This window comes from Pezoporus flaviventris, unplaced genomic scaffold (genome assembly GCF_033815535.1).
Source record: "Pezoporus flaviventris isolate CSIRO_AGI_PZ_B2104156 unplaced genomic scaffold, CSIRO_AGI_Pfla_v1 ptg000035l, whole genome shotgun sequence".
In the NCBI taxonomy this organism is placed as follows: Eukaryota; Metazoa; Chordata; class Aves; order Psittaciformes; family Psittacidae; genus Pezoporus; species Pezoporus flaviventris.
In genome coordinates, this window is record NW_026892583.1 from 10,417,761 (window position 1) to 10,433,852 (window position 16,092).

General features: G+C 41.9%; 1 protein-coding gene across 9 annotated transcripts in view; it reads right to left on the reverse strand.

The window, feature by feature from the left end:
* Positions 1-16,092, reverse strand: part of NIN (ninein) — a 62,610-nt gene that overhangs the window by 12,141 nt on the left and 34,377 nt on the right. For 8 of the 9 annotated variants that reach the window (XM_061462486.1, XM_061462489.1, XM_061462488.1 and 5 more), the window contains 12 exons: positions 15,889-15,978; positions 14,447-14,600; positions 13,996-14,117; positions 12,106-12,632; positions 10,048-11,352; positions 6,013-6,138; positions 5,762-5,831; positions 4,641-4,856; positions 4,138-4,251; positions 2,449-2,571; positions 1,770-1,883; positions 747-893 (listed from right to left, as the gene is read on the reverse strand). In XM_061462486.1, coding sequence (XP_061318470.1) covers positions 747-893; positions 1,770-1,883; positions 2,449-2,571; positions 4,138-4,251; positions 4,641-4,856; positions 5,762-5,831; positions 6,013-6,138; positions 10,048-11,352; positions 12,106-12,632; positions 13,996-14,117; positions 14,447-14,600; positions 15,889-15,978 — 3,108 coding nt within the window. The remainder of the gene's footprint in view (positions 1-746; positions 894-1,769; positions 1,884-2,448; positions 2,572-4,137; positions 4,252-4,640; positions 4,857-5,761; positions 5,832-6,012; positions 6,139-10,047; positions 11,353-12,105; positions 12,633-13,995; positions 14,118-14,446; positions 14,601-15,888; positions 15,979-16,092) is intronic. The other variant, XM_061462495.1, reaches the window with a different exon arrangement.

Here is a 16,092-nt window from a genome sequence, read left to right on the forward strand (position 1 = left end):
TCCTGTTGTACAATTGTGAAACAGCCTCTTTTCCAAGTGGACATTAAATATTCCTTAATTACATGGCAAACAAGCCAAATTACTAACTGAATTTATAATACCAATCCCAGCACTGCTGTCTACAACCTCCTTCAGTTAGTTCCTTATCAGTTGAGGCTGATATAATACCATGCCTTTCAAAACCAAGTGTGAGTGAAAATTAAGACACAACCCCCCCCCTTTCAATTACTGGTTTGACTGTCAATGATTATAGCTTTCATAGGTGTGAATTCATACATTGTCCACAGATTCGCAGCCTCAGGAGATGCACTGACCATCCCCTGTCCTTATGTTCAAAATTTAAAGCAAGTTTTCTAAAAATAAGTTTAAAATCTGCACATTATATACAATCAAACAAGACTAATTGTAGTTAACTATAACTATAGCTAATATAATTATAATAACATAAGTATAATTAGCCATTTTAAAATGGAAAACTACAAAATACAGAAACCAACATTAAAATAAGGCTTTTCTGTACCCACCTTTCAGCTCTTTTTGGTAATTATTAGCTTTATATCACTTGTTTAGAAATAATAATAAGACATCAATAGTTGCACAACTCAGTCTACTTGCTCAAGCCTGCAGCACTATGTGTTCTTTTAGTGGATGAGCTATCGTAAAGATAGCTACAGAAAACCAGCAGCCAGTGTCTGTAACTCTGACATGCAAAGTTGACTGACTTTGAGGCACCTGAAGTCTGTTACCTTTTCATTTGCATTTTGCAGTTGCTTGTGTAAAGACATCACTTCTTGTTTAAGAGTTTCCTTCTCCTGTTGTATCACCCGTAAGTCCGATTTTAGTCGGGACATTTGAAGGTTTGTATTTTGCAGTGTTTCATCTAGACTCTGAACCTGTAACGAGCAAGAAAGCAGCTTGGCATTTGCTGGACCAACGTTTCTTGTAACCTTAGTCTGCTTGGATGTGTATGCACCACATATCACACACATTTAGGGTCTCTGATGGAAGGAGAGAAGAAAAGGAATGAAGAAGTTACAATGCTGACAGCCCTCTTTAAAAATGCCAAATGATTTTAACTTTCTGTTCCCAATTAGTAGCGATCCACTTTGAATTCAGCCACAACACTGCATTCAGAGACACATTCTTGTTCCCTGAATATTTACAGTGATGTCCTGGGAAGTGAATATTTCTCTTGAATTATTTATTCTTCCTGGCAGCCCCTGGCCAACAAGAAAACCCCTGTGTCATCGGCCAAGCAGATAGCCATTCGCTCCACTCCCCTGCCTGGAGAGAGATGAGCCACTGCCAGAAAAGAAGACAGCAACAGCAGGACCTCTGCAGTATTTTAGGTATAACTGAGCAGAATGAATTGGCAAAAGTAATCTTGTGATTCACTTTAAAACTGCAAACTGATGCTTAATGACACTTGGAACCCTTTAGATGAATACCATTGACTAAGTCTGAGACTAAATGCGCCTAGGCTCTGTTTGCTATTTAGAAAGCAAGGGGGTCCAATCTGAACCTCATGACTCAACAGGAGAGTCTCCCCTATCCTTTGTGCCTTCAGTCTCTGTATTAATCATCTTTAGATCGATTTTACCTCTGTTTTCCTCTGTATGCTTCATCCATGTAATAAGTAATAGAAGAATTTGACAGCAAGATTCACTCCAAGTCGTGCCTTTATAAATCATATTAAAATTGTTCTTGCTAATACCTTTGATGGTCCTTGAGAGACCCCAAACCACTCATCTTTCACAACACTTTTATACCTTTTCTTGTGAAACTGTGAGCTGTGTTTTCAGTGTCTGACTCTGCTGTTCCCAGGACTTCTGTTCCTGCTTCAAGCTGCCAACTGCATTCTCTAAGCAGCTTGCTTTAGCCACCTGAAATAAGATTACACTGGTAAGCCTGAGTTATTCAGGATTTGCTTAAACTCAATTTGGCTTTGAGAGAGAAGTTAGAGAGAGTTACAGCTATGCAAAGAAAATGCATGAGAGCAGAACAGCCCCCCAGCTCCCAGCCCTGAATCTCTACACAACAGGATCATTATTTACAGTGTGCATAACTAGCTACACTGCTCGAGCTCAGTGTTACAAGATGTAAGAGTTGCAATAAAAGTGAAGAACACTGTCTTCCTTGTCCTGCTGCAATGTGTATAGCCAGGCCTGTGTCCCTTGCAATGTCTGGAATTTTCTGTGTAATCAAATTACAGTAAAGCTGCACTCCAGAATTGAAGCTTTAAGACCAGCTGGGGGGGGGGGGGGGGGGGGGAACCACCACCAAACAAAACAAGGGAGTGGCATTAAGTCTTTATCTGGCTTGAAGGGAAATAAAAAAGAAAACAATCCAAAACAGTTTTACAGATTAGGGTGACAGATAATGATACAAGAATTTTAACAGCTCATCACAGCACATAGATAGCTATGTGAATTTACAGTTCTTTCTTACCTTATCAATACAACTGTTTAATTCCTCACTCAGGGCTTCCTTTTCTTTCTGCAGCTTTTCATTTTTAGAAACTAAGCTTGAAACTTCATTCTGAAGGTCAGAAAGATCAGGACATCTGGGCAGCTGTGGAAAACAAACCCCTCAGTTACATTTCTGTGCTGTTTCAGATTTTGCATGCGTTACACCGTCCTCTCTTCAAGGCCAAGCATCTCACTCTGCGTAGAGTGGAAGAGAGAAGTGTACTCCAATTCAGTACAAATGACCATATGAGTACCCTTCATATGATCCAAGGCATCCTTTCTGCAACAGCAGTGCTAAGGATTCCTAATTGCCCTGTCCTGGCATTTGCATTAGGGCTGGTTCTTCTCTGCCTCTTCTATAAAAGGGGAAAAAAAAAAAACAAACCTCAAACTTTACTGTTGACTTCTGATCTTTTTCCCATTTGACACAGTGCCTTAGCGTAACACCTCATTCCATTCTCCAGGTGAGACCTCACAGCAGCCTTCCAGTATCTAAAGGGGGCCTAAAATGATGCTGAAGAGGGACTCTTCATCAGGGACTGTAGCAATACAACAAGGGGTAGTGGGTTTTAACTTAAACAGAGTAAGTTCAGATTAGATGTAAGGAAGAAATTCTTTACTGTGTGGGCTGTGAGGCACTAGAACAGGGTGCCCAGAGAATTAAACGCTCCATCCCTAGCAATGTTCAAGACCAGGTGGGACAGAGCCTTGGGCAACACGGTCTGCTGTGAGGCATCACTGCCCATGGTAGGGGGCTTGGAACTAGATGATCTTAGGGTCCTTACCAACCCTAACTATTTTGTGATTCTATGAACACTCAACTTTCTCCTATGCTGTTCTGTTTTTGCCCACTCAATCTTCTCTCTTTAATTACACTCAAGCCACAATCCACTCTCTACTGAATAGGTCTCATCTGCTTTTGCTTTTTAAGACCATTATCTATTCTAAGCATTGGATACATCAAATGAGCGCTTTACAGCGTAAAGAGAATTACTTTATGAAGCCCTACTCAAGGGAGCTAACTCATTTGTAGCCTTCATTATCTGTGTTTATTAGCATATATTTACAGCCAATTGAACTATGCTTAGGCAGGTGTTAACCAGGCTCTCCAGGAAATTATCCTCAGAAGCTATGAGATGTTGAAGTCTCCAGATGGGTTTAACAATAGGAATTCTCTCTGAAATGATGGGCTGGAAGAGACCAGTCCTTAAACTGAGCTACACAGGACCAGGTTAGATGGGGCTTTGAGCAACCCTGTCTAGAGAAAGGTGTCCCTGCCTGTGGCAGGGGGCTTGGAACTAGATGGTTTTTAAGGTCTCTTACCACCCAAACCATTCTGTGACTATATAATATGCAGTTCTATCCCATCTGCACAAACTAGAAAAGCCCTATCTATTCCTTGATTAGAGCTTTAAGTCTTTGCCTTCATTATCAAAGCCTGCCTTTGTAGATCCACTACTCTGGAAGACATTCTGGCAAGGGCTAAGTGAAACCAACCTTATCTGAACAATTATGCATTGTACCCAGAGACTGTTTCAAGAGGATTTATATTGCCCTGCTGTTATGACTTCTTTAGAGAAATAACTCTTTCCAACTCTGACAAGAGAGCAGGACATGTTTTTAAGAGGCAGCCGGCATTCTCTCATGGCACTCAAATGAGCTTCCATACCTGTTTTGTCTTCTCAAGTTCCTGCTTGAGAATGTGGTTCTCCTGCTCCAGCATGCGAGCTTGAACCTTTATTTTCGACAGCTCCGTCTCCAAGGAAGACACCATATTTGATGACTGCAAAAAGTAAAAGGCTCAGGTTTCAACATAGGAGACATGCAGAGTAACAAAGATTAACCAGAGGATGCTGCACCCAGTGACATGCTTGGAGCTGGGATGGCACTGTACTGTATAGAACAGATGCTGGAAAATGCAGGTAAATCTTTAGTATCACTAAGCCACATTTTCAAGGCAAACCTAAACATTTCTTTCTCCCTGCTATTGGCTGCTGCCAGACTTTCCTTCTACCCCCACTACCACATGCATGTATATTTGCAGCTAGTACTTGGAAGTCCAGTTTTGAAAGAACACAACATAGCTCAGGAATGGGATGCTAACTCCATGGCACCTGCACACTCCTAGAAGTTCAGTTATTTCATACTGTTAGAAATAGTGGAATCCTCTACCTTTACTTTGGAGTTTTGCAGTTCCTCTTTTAGTACCAGTCTTTCCTTTTCCCATTCTTCCAGGGTACACTTTCCCGATTCTCTTTCCTTTTGCTTGAGCACCCTTGCCAGCTGCTGATTAAGATCCTGCACATCTGCTTGATTTTTGGAGTTCCTCTGGCTAAGTTCTGTATTTTCGGAGTCTAGCTGCTGGTTTCTGGTCTTCAGATCTACTACCTGAATCAGGAAAGCAGTGTCAGTTACGTTTGCTTTTACACTGGGGAGTAAACTGAATGACTCTGAACAGTGGTGCGGAGCTGTTACCTTCACTCTATGTAACAGTCACGAGTCCAGTAGCACTGCTTGCTTTATTTCGTTATAGCTCTTTAACTTGCTTCATGCTCTAATTTTAGGCCAAATCAAGTAGAATCATATTTAGGAGTAGGAGTCCTCCTGATGACCTGTTGCATGCGTGTTCAGCCTTGCAAACAAAATTTCTCATAATTGGCCTCAATTATATCAATTATGACAGCAGTCATCTGGCTCACCACTCTGTTCCTCCTTCCCTTTGCCATGTGATGTATATTCTGAGGCTTGTGCTGGTGAGCTAGTAGATTATTCTGAGCAAGTAGAATTTTACTAAGCAATACTAAGAGGGGTGTGAATGTAAGAGCCATTTAAACTTTCTCCTTTGCCTAGCATAACAAACCAACCTTAAAATAAAAGTAGCAGTCTCATGGATACGAGCAAAGGGTCATGGCTGGCAGCATTCCTAGACCCACATAACTGGGAAATAAGTAGAGGCTGAATCACGTAACCTCTCTCTCCCCAAGGGCTACAGCAGAGCATTACCCAGAGAAACTACAAAAAGAAATAGTTTAACTTTATATTTCTATTAAATAAACTTTCCAAGTTAACCATGGAAAGTGCTCTCAAGTCTATAAGATGGGTAGTTACAGTAGCTTTGCAGTTTCTTGATCAGGTCAAACATGCCTCACATTAATCCCACATTGTTAGTAAGAACAGTTATCAGAGTTTAAATATATATAATGGTCATTTCTACTGCCTTTGTGATGGTGTAAGGAACAGCTTTTCTACAGTGATGATTTCTACAGGAAAGGTTATGGGCTCAGCCTGTATACCTGCTTTTTCAGGTTGTCAACCATCTTCTGTACAGCCACTTTCTCCTTTCTCACTGCTTCTATCTTTTGCCTAAGAAAAATGAAAGCTCATTAACAGAAGCCAGATTAACTGCAGAAAATAAGGCCATTTCAAATTTCACAGTATATCCAACACATGTAGGAGCTTTGAAAGAAGGGATGTAACCACCCTGTCTGCACTGCAGCAAGAGCCGAAAGGCATATATGCAGTACATGCCCCATTGAATTCTTACCGCATTTCTTCCTGGGACCCATTTAGCTCCCTCAGTTTCAGGCTGGAAGCACTACCCTCCTCATTCAGTAAAGTCACTTCATTTTTCAGAATAATATTTTCTTCTCTGAGCTTCTCAGCTTCAAATCTGTGACAGAGAAAGAAGACAAGTGAAAACTGGTTCTGTATGTCATCTAGGCCCACAGCAACAAGATTTACCAAAAGCCTAAGCTACCTGTACTAGTTCAGAAGAAAGCTACAATTGACTTATCTTGTATGACCGGTATATGGATTTTACATTTCATTTAGTAAGAGGGCTCCCCAAATCACTGAAAAAAGGTGCTTTTTGTGCATGTTTTTGTACAGCTGAAGTTGGTTAAACTCTAAGATACCTAATAAAAGTTTCACACTAATATTGTACTATACCTTTCAGCCCTTAAGTTACAAATAACATAACTTTAAGCAACTTAACACCACAATATGCAGATTGCTAGGAGAGCAATCTGTTTCAGGAGTCTAGTATGCTGGAAACAGCAGCACTGGAAAATGCCTTTTCTGTCCTGAGGCAACTGTAAGAAAGTAACTTAGCCATGGTTTAATACGTGAAAGAATGATTTCTTGCAGGAGGCTGGTGCTGAACAATAATGAAGCTACTTGCAGCTACTTTCCTGTCCTGGTTTTGGCTGGGATAGAGCTAATTTTCTTCCCATTAGCCAGCACAGTGCTGTGTTTTGGCTTCAGTCTGAGAACAATGCTGAATAATGCACCAAAGTTTTACTATTGCTCAATAGCACTTACCCTGATCAAGGACTTCTCAGTCTGTCATGCTCTGCTAGTGAGGAGGGGCACAAGAAGCCAGGAGGGAGCAGAGACAGGACACCTGACCCAAACTAGCCAAAGGGGTATTTCCATACCACAGCATGTCGTACCCAGGATATAAACTGGGGGGGGGGGTTACCCAGAAAAGACCAATTGCTGCTCAGGTCAGGCTGGGTATTAGTCAGTAGGTGCTAAGCAATTGTATTGGGCATCACTGCTGTTTGTTGGTTGGTTTTTAGTTTGGTTTTGTTTTTTTTTTCCCTTTTAGTTTTATCTTCTCTCCCCTTGTTATTTCCCTTATAATTATTAGTAGTATAATACTGTACTTTAGTTATTAAACTGCTCTTATCTCAACTCACAGTTCTCCTCCCCATCCCACCCGGTGGGGAAAGGCAGAGGGAAGGGTGAGCAAGGGGCTGTGTGGTGATGGGTTACTGGCTGGGTCCTTTATGATGCTCAACATAGGGCACAAAGGTTTGCGATAATGACAGATCTCACCAGAGCCTGTCAAAATAAATTCATTATAAACGTTCACTGCATTGGTTTAATAGTCACAGATCACAATGTTGATTTATTTGCTCTCAGAGTTGCACTATGTAACACTTGCAATATGCGCTCCCTGCAGTGATGTTTATCATCCACAGTGCCTGGACTGAGGTTCTTGGTTTTGTTGCATTTTTAATAATGCCTTGTAACATGATATTATTGCTGGTCATGAAGCTAATTGCATATGTACTCAGCATTGCCATCACCTCTATACCTTGGAAGCCATCTAATGAGAACTATTAATAATTATACTGCTTGCCTTTTCTTCTTGGAGGCCCAACCTATGGAGAACTTCCTCCCACACCTTCCCCACCAGCCTATTTGAGTAGCATTTGAGAATTTCAAAGGTTTTGAACATCCTTTGGGTACTCTTGAAACCAACCTGGCCTTTTTGCTGGGAACCAGCATATTGCTTATGGTTCAGGTCTTGTTTAAGGTTAAACAACTACTTAAGAATAGTACCAAGAGATCTTCCTCAAGGCTGGATAGTTATGAGTGGCAGGGTGTGTGAGATAGTATGGGCGAGTACCTAGGCCTGTGGGCCCCTCTAGTGCTTTGGAGCTTCACCCCTTAGCAAATGCAAAATCTGAAAAAAACTAGTAAAACCTTTAGAAAAAAGTACACTGTCATCCTGGCAGTGCAAGATAGGTACAAATAACTGCAACGTGCTGGGACCTGGCCCATGCCTACAGAGCCCTGCTCAACACTATCCAGTACCTTCAAGAGGAAAAGAAGGTCTCTGAATCAGATGGCAAAGCAACAGACACCACAGCTACTCCAGCCCCGACAATGAGCACAGCAGCTACTCTAACCCCATGATGGACACTGCAGCTACTCCACTCTAACTTTGAGAGTAGAGAATCCAAGCAGCTGGGATCACTTTCTAGGGAAGCAGGTGTTGACAAGACAATTTGAAAGGGGACACAATCCCTCAGCCTCTGGAAGTGACTCCTATCAGCTGTGAAGGAAAGGTATCCCTTCAAGGAAGATGTTGTAGGCCATAGAGAGGGGTATCCAGTACCTGAGGGAACTGGAACAGGGGCAAGTTCCCGAACACCTTCAATACATTGAGAGGAAGGGAAGAAAATAATCCAGGTCCTTCTGAAAGCTGGTTTGCCATAAAAGAGAGTAAGATCAAGGGACCTGCATAGGAGATCCAATTTTTGGAAATAAAATGTCTGCATGGATGTCATCACATCCCAAACTTTCAAACACTGGAATGCACATTTAGCAAAGGTCACATGGTTAGTTACTAGAGATCTGCCAACCAGGCTGGCCAAGCCCAATCAAAACTTCTACATACCATAGAAGGGGGTAAAGTTCCTGTGGTGCACATAAAGAATTTGCTGGGGAAGACAGTCTGGGTTATTCCTGCCTCAGGCAAAGGCAAACCCACTCATGGGATCACTTTTGCTCAAGGATATGGGTGCACTTGAACGGTAATGCAGAGGATGGGGAAGTCCAGTGTGTACCTCAAGGACATTTGATTCTGGGTTAAAATAGCCAGTTACATAAACTGTATGATGCTGTACAACATTAAATATTAGTGCTTTCACTGCGGCAATCCATCACTGTTCTGGACACCTTGTGGCACCCATCCCCACTGCTTCAGATTTGAGGATCTGAACCTAACTCCCTTTTGATCACCATGTTAATGAAGAATGAACTTTGATAAAATTGGACAAGTGCAGCAGTGATGGAACTAAAATGAACTTCAGCATGCAACAATCCAACATACACACTATCCATCCTTCCTGCCTAGAGAAACTGTTATGACAGATAGAGCCCCAGATCATGGAACTCAGACTTTTGTATGGATGGCCCACAGACTATGGGAATGATCTGTGTGTGTGTATATATATATATATATATATTTATACATCTAAAGACAGTAAAGGTGATGGTGGGAAGTATGGCACCTGGCATGATGTGAATGGTATGAAATACAGAGTGGATAGTGTCCTGGTTTCAGCTGGGGTAGAGTTAACTTTCTTTCTAGTAGCTGGTATAGTGCTGGGTTATGAATTTGTCTAAGAATAATGCTTAAAACATGACATGGCCTCAAAAAAAACAAAAAAAATAGAGCAGTTATAAACAAGTACGTAAAACCTATTATATTCTCTGTGTTATAATCGTATTTACCATATTACATACCTGATGGACTCCTAACACTAAGTACTCCTGCTGGGGAAAAAGTTACCATATCTCTTGAGTATTAACTTAAATATTGGAAAAAACAGAAGCATTTTCAGCATTCCAAGTGACATTGAGTACTAGGAGGGTGCAAACTGAGTGAAGAAGTGATATTAGTAAAAGGTAAATGCATTCTGTAAGTGTTACCATAGTATTTTGTACATAAAAATACAGGGGGTTCCGATGTACCATAAACTACGCACTGCAAAGGTGACTGCATCCACAGACAGAACAGCTGGCAGGTTGCTCCTGTTTTACCATTCATGTTAGGTCACGGTCAGAGAGGAGTAAGTCACACATTTCAACTGTCACTATCCATGATTAAACAGCCCGCTTGCTAGTAGTTACAAGTCCAAGGCACTGATCTCTAATCAGAGTTAAACTACAGTAGTTAATGCAGCAGCCATACAGCAGGCAGGTGGCTACAAAGCAACGAGTGGGATGCTAGGTTAGTTTCTAAGCAGCACATTTCCCACAAAGTTTTGCAAATGTACGTTACCTCAAAAGATCAACTTTTTGCTGCAGCTCAGTGCATGTGCTTTGTAAGCTGTGCTCCACTGTATGCCTCTCCTCTCTCTCTTTGTGGAGATGCATGTCATTTGGGTTAACCAGAGCAGCTTCCAGTGCTGCTTTCCTTCCTTGCATTTGACACACCTGCACCTTGAAGGCATGACTGCCTGCTCTGGCTTTAACACATGCTTTCTCCAGTTCTGAATCCATCTCAGTCATTTCTTCCAGGTCTGTAGAATCAGCCTCCAAAAATGAATGGACATTCAAATCTGTTCCCTTGTCTGCACTGTTACAATCGCTGGGCAACCCTTGAAAGATGGGATCCATTTCATCTGGCAGCTGAGATTGTTCTGAGCTGGAGTAGGAGCAGCCAGGACTGGGAGGTTGCACCATCTCCTGCTCTGCTGCTTGCAATTTGTGCTGCAGCCTGATGATCTCAGCAGCCATTCTGACATTTTCCTTCACTGCTTGCTCATGCACTTTCTGCAGATTTAAGAGGACATCCACATCACCTCCCAGAGGTGCCATACCACTAAAAGCAGCAATTCTGCTCTTTGCTTTTGTACACTCATTTTCCAGGACCCTATAATGATTTTGTAGTGCAGAAAAACAATGGGTCTCGCACTGCAATTTCTGTATTCTCCCTTGAAGGTTTAAGATTTCTAAATTCATCTTGGCCTTCTCTGTTTCTGCTCTTACACAAATGTCCTGGTTTAAACTCTCCAAAGCAAGTAGTTTGGAATTGAGGTCTTCTTTCTCTTGCTTATATTCACTGTGAAGTCTCTCCAGCTTTTGCCTGAACAGCTTCCCATTTTCCTCCACCACAGATATATGCTCCTCTTTGCTCTTTAGCTCTTTCTCATGGTCATTTTGGAGTTGTGTTATTTCATCATTCAGTCTTTTCTCTTGCTTCTCAGCAGCACTCCTCAGATCCCACAGTTCCTTCTGAAGCTGCTCCCTCTCGCACACAAGCTTGTTCACTTCCTCCTTGAAGATTTTCTCCAGGAGATCTTTCTCCTGGGTGAGGGCAGAAGAAATGGCCTTTTCATTTGCCAGACTTTCCTTCAGTTGCTCGTGGGCTTCAGCAGCCTTCTGAGCAATTTCATCCTTTTCAAACTCCCACTGAGATTTTGCCTCTCTTTGCTGTTCAGCAAGTTCACGCAACTCTCGCTGGTAATGTCCTTCCAGATTTTGGATTGTTTCTTCGTATTTATTCACAAGTGTTTGTGTGCTGGCAGAAAATGGAGTTTCCAAATGAGATGCTCTTCTGTTACAGTCACTTTCCATTTTTTTCCTAAACATGGTTAGCATAAGATATTACTAAACTCTGGACTAACTCCAATAGATTCAAATGGCTTTTTAGGCTGAATAAAACAAGCTGACAAAAACTCTCACTTTTTCACTGAGTTTTAGATGAAGTACTACGTGATGGGTGTTTCCGAGAGCCAAAGTTAAATTTGAGGCAAGTTGCTGAAACTTTCAAAAATAAAAACCTAATTGCCTTGGAAAAGTGTAACTCATGAAATATCCTCAGGAAAGCTTTTGTGTACAATATATGTCCTTCTATTCTTGCGATAAGATTTGTAGGGGCAGATGTTCTTACCCCCATCACTCCCTGTCATCTCCGGAGGGTTTCAGTTTCTTTTAACACTTGATCTTAGCTAAAAACATTTACCATCCAACCTGTTACCTCTTCAGAAAAGAGGTCTGAAAACCCAAATGCTTTAAAAGTACAAAGCCGGGATTTGTAAAGCACAGAGATCCTGAGCAGAAACTCAAGTCACTAATGTCTGGTTACGTTTTAAAACTATTGTTGCCTCTGGGCGAGTTAAAAATCAATATGAAATATCTGCTTAAGAAAGGCCAGAAGAAAAACAACCCCTTGATAGTTCCCCAATGTTGTGGAATAAAATGCATAACAGCACTGAACAGTTTGTACACTTTAATTAAGCATGAGGAGTCAATTCTGCACTAGGTTCACGGTCACCATGCCAAGCCACTGAGGTCAGCATACACCACCACTGTCCCTACCAGCAGTGACACTTACCTTTCCTCCTCCAGGTCCTGCTCATGCTTCCTCAGCAGCTCTTGCTGGAGCTCTTTCTTCTCCAGGGCATGCACCTCAGCCATCCTTTTCAGCTGCTCGTGAAAGCCACGTTCCAGCTCTACCTTCTCTTCCTGCAGTGTCTGCACTAAAACTCTCATCTTTTCTTCCACCCAGACACCATTTTGTATCAGTTCTTCCCGTTCTTGACTAAACTTCTCATTTATCTGGTCCAGTCTGGCTCTAATGTCTTCTTCATGCTCCTGCCTCAGTAGTTCTTGCAGATTGGCTTTTTCCTCATCAAAACGCATTTGTAATTTGTTTTTCTCATCATTGTGCTTACAGTCAAGCTTTTCCTGCTGTTCTCTGAGCACCGCTGCCTCTCCTTGCAGTTCTACAATTTGATTTTTAAGACCAGTTATTTGCTTTTCCATGACATGCATCTCTTCAGTGTACTTCTTCCTCATATCTTCTTGCTCCTTTTCAGAGTGGATTTTTGTCTCATCTAGCTGCTTTTCGTAATAGCTCACCTACAAAAAAGAAACCAGATTGGAATGACTCATTTTCAACAGAATGTTCTACAGAAATGTTTTCTCAACATTTCTGCACAAAATATTTCCATATATTCTATAGAATATTTTGATTTGCACATTAGCATCTTATGTTGATTTCCCCTGCAAAGAATGCTAATGCCTAGCTTAGTTTCTTACTTGGTGGGTTAAAGATGATTATTACATAGAAGTCAGTGAAATTCATGCTTTTCCATTAAATGAATTTGTGAAAAGAGAAGTCACTGACTACTATGAAGCCCTAAGTCAGTTTTGCAAATTGCAAGTGGACTGTATTTCACCGATTACTTTTGGTGCATTTTTCTGGTTTGGAGGCAGATTTTTTGTATTTTTTTTTGTTTTGCCCTTTAAAAAAAAAACAACCAAAAAAACCCAAACAAAACCCCAAAAATCCAAACTGATAGGAGACAAATACTTAAGGAAAAATAATTATTTCGGGGTGATATTTTATCAGTCCCCTTTCCCCACTCCCGTCCCAGCTGCATCACAATACAGTTTCAATGTTATGCCATATGTGAAATGAATATTTATAGTCTTATAACAATTATATCTGAAAGACACAGGGGAAGCTTGATGGGACCCCCAACTTCTGCTCCTGGACTGACTCCCACAGAATGAGCCTGGCCATCTCTACACCAGTGCATCTCACCTGCAGAGGGACACTGTGACCCTGACAGGGATGCCAGCACAGGCTGGCAGTGAGCACACTGTGCCATGTCCAGACCTGTGCCAGCTCACCCTAGCACCCCAGGCACTACAGTGGTGTCTCAAAGCCCACCCAGACCCAGTCTTTCTCCACGTATAACCCATGGAAATATTTCTGCAAGCATGGCAAGGATAACTGCAGATGGACACACAGGAAAGAGGAAGCTGACTGCCCATTTTCAGTAGCATGAGTATCAAAACAGCAGTTTCCATACTCCCACAGTACAGACGCCACCAGACTGCACAAGCATAGCATTTAGCAATGCAGACTCCTGCCAGCAGCCTTTCTAACCCACAGTTATCCCATGCCAGCAGGAATGAAGCAGCTAATTCAGATGCAGCAGGCTTTCTCTGCAGGAAATGCAATACTGCCTTGGAACAGCTCACTGCTCTCTCATTATCTGGTGGGCGGCATGTGTATCTACCACAGCATTCTTTCAGCCTTCTCCAGCACACCTCCATTGCACAGCAATGTGAAGAAGGAGCAGGGAAGCTAAAGGCTCAGGTTCACAGAAAGGTTATAATTTGACCAGGAATTAAAAGTCCTTCTTCAAGACCATTCCACCTCTGAAGAGACTGAAAAAAGTGTGAAGTTTCATTTTAAGTTAAAATAGCTTACTGTGTCTTCAAGCTCTTGTTTGAGGTGATGCAGATCCCTGTGATGCTGCTCCTTCATTTGCTCAATAGCCATTTCTGCCTCTATGCTCATATTTAGCGGGTTGCAGTCTTCTGAACCAAGTCCTTCAAAAACAGTAATTATATACATATATATATATCTCTCTCCTTGGAGCCCAAAGAGATACATTCTCAACAGAATTGTTTCATCAATTTAAATTTGTTTTAGCAGCTAACTTGCAGCTCTTATGTTACCACTGCACAAACAGACAAAAACCTGCAAGCATTAATTTCAGCTTTGAAGATAGTACAACAGCCATATTCCACATTAAGCAGCAAAACAGAGGTGGTGTTTGAGTCTTACTGTGAGGGTTTGGGAAAGTTTTTACTAATTGCCTCTAAGATGTTATCATACCTACAGCAGAGAAGTTGGTTATACAGGAGATGTGCTTTACCTTGGTCAGGCTCAATACCACTATTGCCATGACTTTTCATATCAATGTCAAGCTCTTCTGACAGCAGGCTCTTCAGTGAAGGCCTCAGCACTTTGCCTTGGGCACGGTACTCCTCCAGCTCGGAGTGCAGCTCATCTATCTGGTCTTGCAGCTCCTGAAAGAGGGGAACAAGAAGCCTGAGTGAAAGCAGCCAAAGACAGCTCAGCAGCTGTACATTCACACACTCCCACAATGAGACATTTAGAAGGGAATTACAGTAGGTAAAGACTTGTCAATAATCCTGCCATGATGCCAGAGTTAGTCAACCTCCTACCTGCAAAACAACACCCTTCTCCAGGTTCTAACATGTGCAAGCAACAAATATGTTTTTTACTAAAAGAGTAGAACCTTCCTCAGACAGCCTGTGTATATTCTGCCTGTACAGTATATTGTGCTCCAGGACCTTTCACTTTATTCCTTCTTCCTATGACCTTTTTTTGAACAGCAGCTTAGGAACATTTTCAAACAGTCAAGAAACACCCCCTCAAATTCCATCTACTTGAAAAATCAAATCAGAAGCAAGAAGATCAAATTAGGAAAGAGATACCCTCATTACAGCATTTACCATCTGGTACTTCTGCCCACTTGCCAAAGGAATATCCTGAGTGTTTGTGCCAAATGCCATGCGCTCAGCTTGATAAACAGCATTTACTGAGGAATGCGAATCCCTGAATGTGTAAACACAATCCTGAAGATTGGAAAGGTTCAGAAAATAAACCTCAAATCCTGATTCATATCTGCCAGTACTCAAGAAAATCAGTTGCATATTCCAGCAACATCTTATCAAAATCAATTCAATGAATAGACAATTTTTGCCTTTAAACTGCAGCTTCCTAAGAGAGCTACTGTTCTGTTTCAGATTAGAAAACTTTTTGCCAAGGCAGTCCTTTCTTGAGTGAAAAGGATCATGCAGAACTGATAAGCCAAATGCCAGTAACCATTGTAGTCATCAGAAAACAGGTATGTAAATAGACAGCTTGCAGGCCCACCTTAAAAAAGTATTTCAGCCATACAAGATGTGGAGAGGAGAAGACAAGTTTTACCTTTTCAGTTTTAAGAAAACACTACTGTTTTGGAAACCAGCAAAACTGAGCTATATCTTATTTCTACTGCAGAGTTCCTGCAACTCTGGATACAAATTAGGACAAAGATTATTTCATAAATCAAAAAAAATGCTAGTGCACAACTGTGCAAGAAGTTGGGCTAGATGTACAGCTGGGGAATGAAGGAGGCTCCACAGACCCCATCCCAGCCCTCCCTTATGGAACCTCATCCTTTTAGCTCAGCCAGGAAAAACACTCGGCAGCATTCTATTGCTGCTCTGTGCTGATGTCTGCAGTAAGGATGTTCTTGATGAACATGGACAGACAGGTGCCAGGTCTCCAGCCCTGAGCTTCACTTACTCTGCACTGCTGCTGGTACTCGCTTCTCATCTGTGCCAGTCTCTCCTCCTGCAGGAAAAACTCTGTGCTGCTGGGATCCAGGTCCCCAAACTGAAATGGCATAAACAGAATACAGTTACTCTTATACCCATCACATCACCTGCTTATCACAACCTGGCCGCCATCCACAGGCAGCCTGGCAGCCTGCACCCCCTCCCCTCTGTT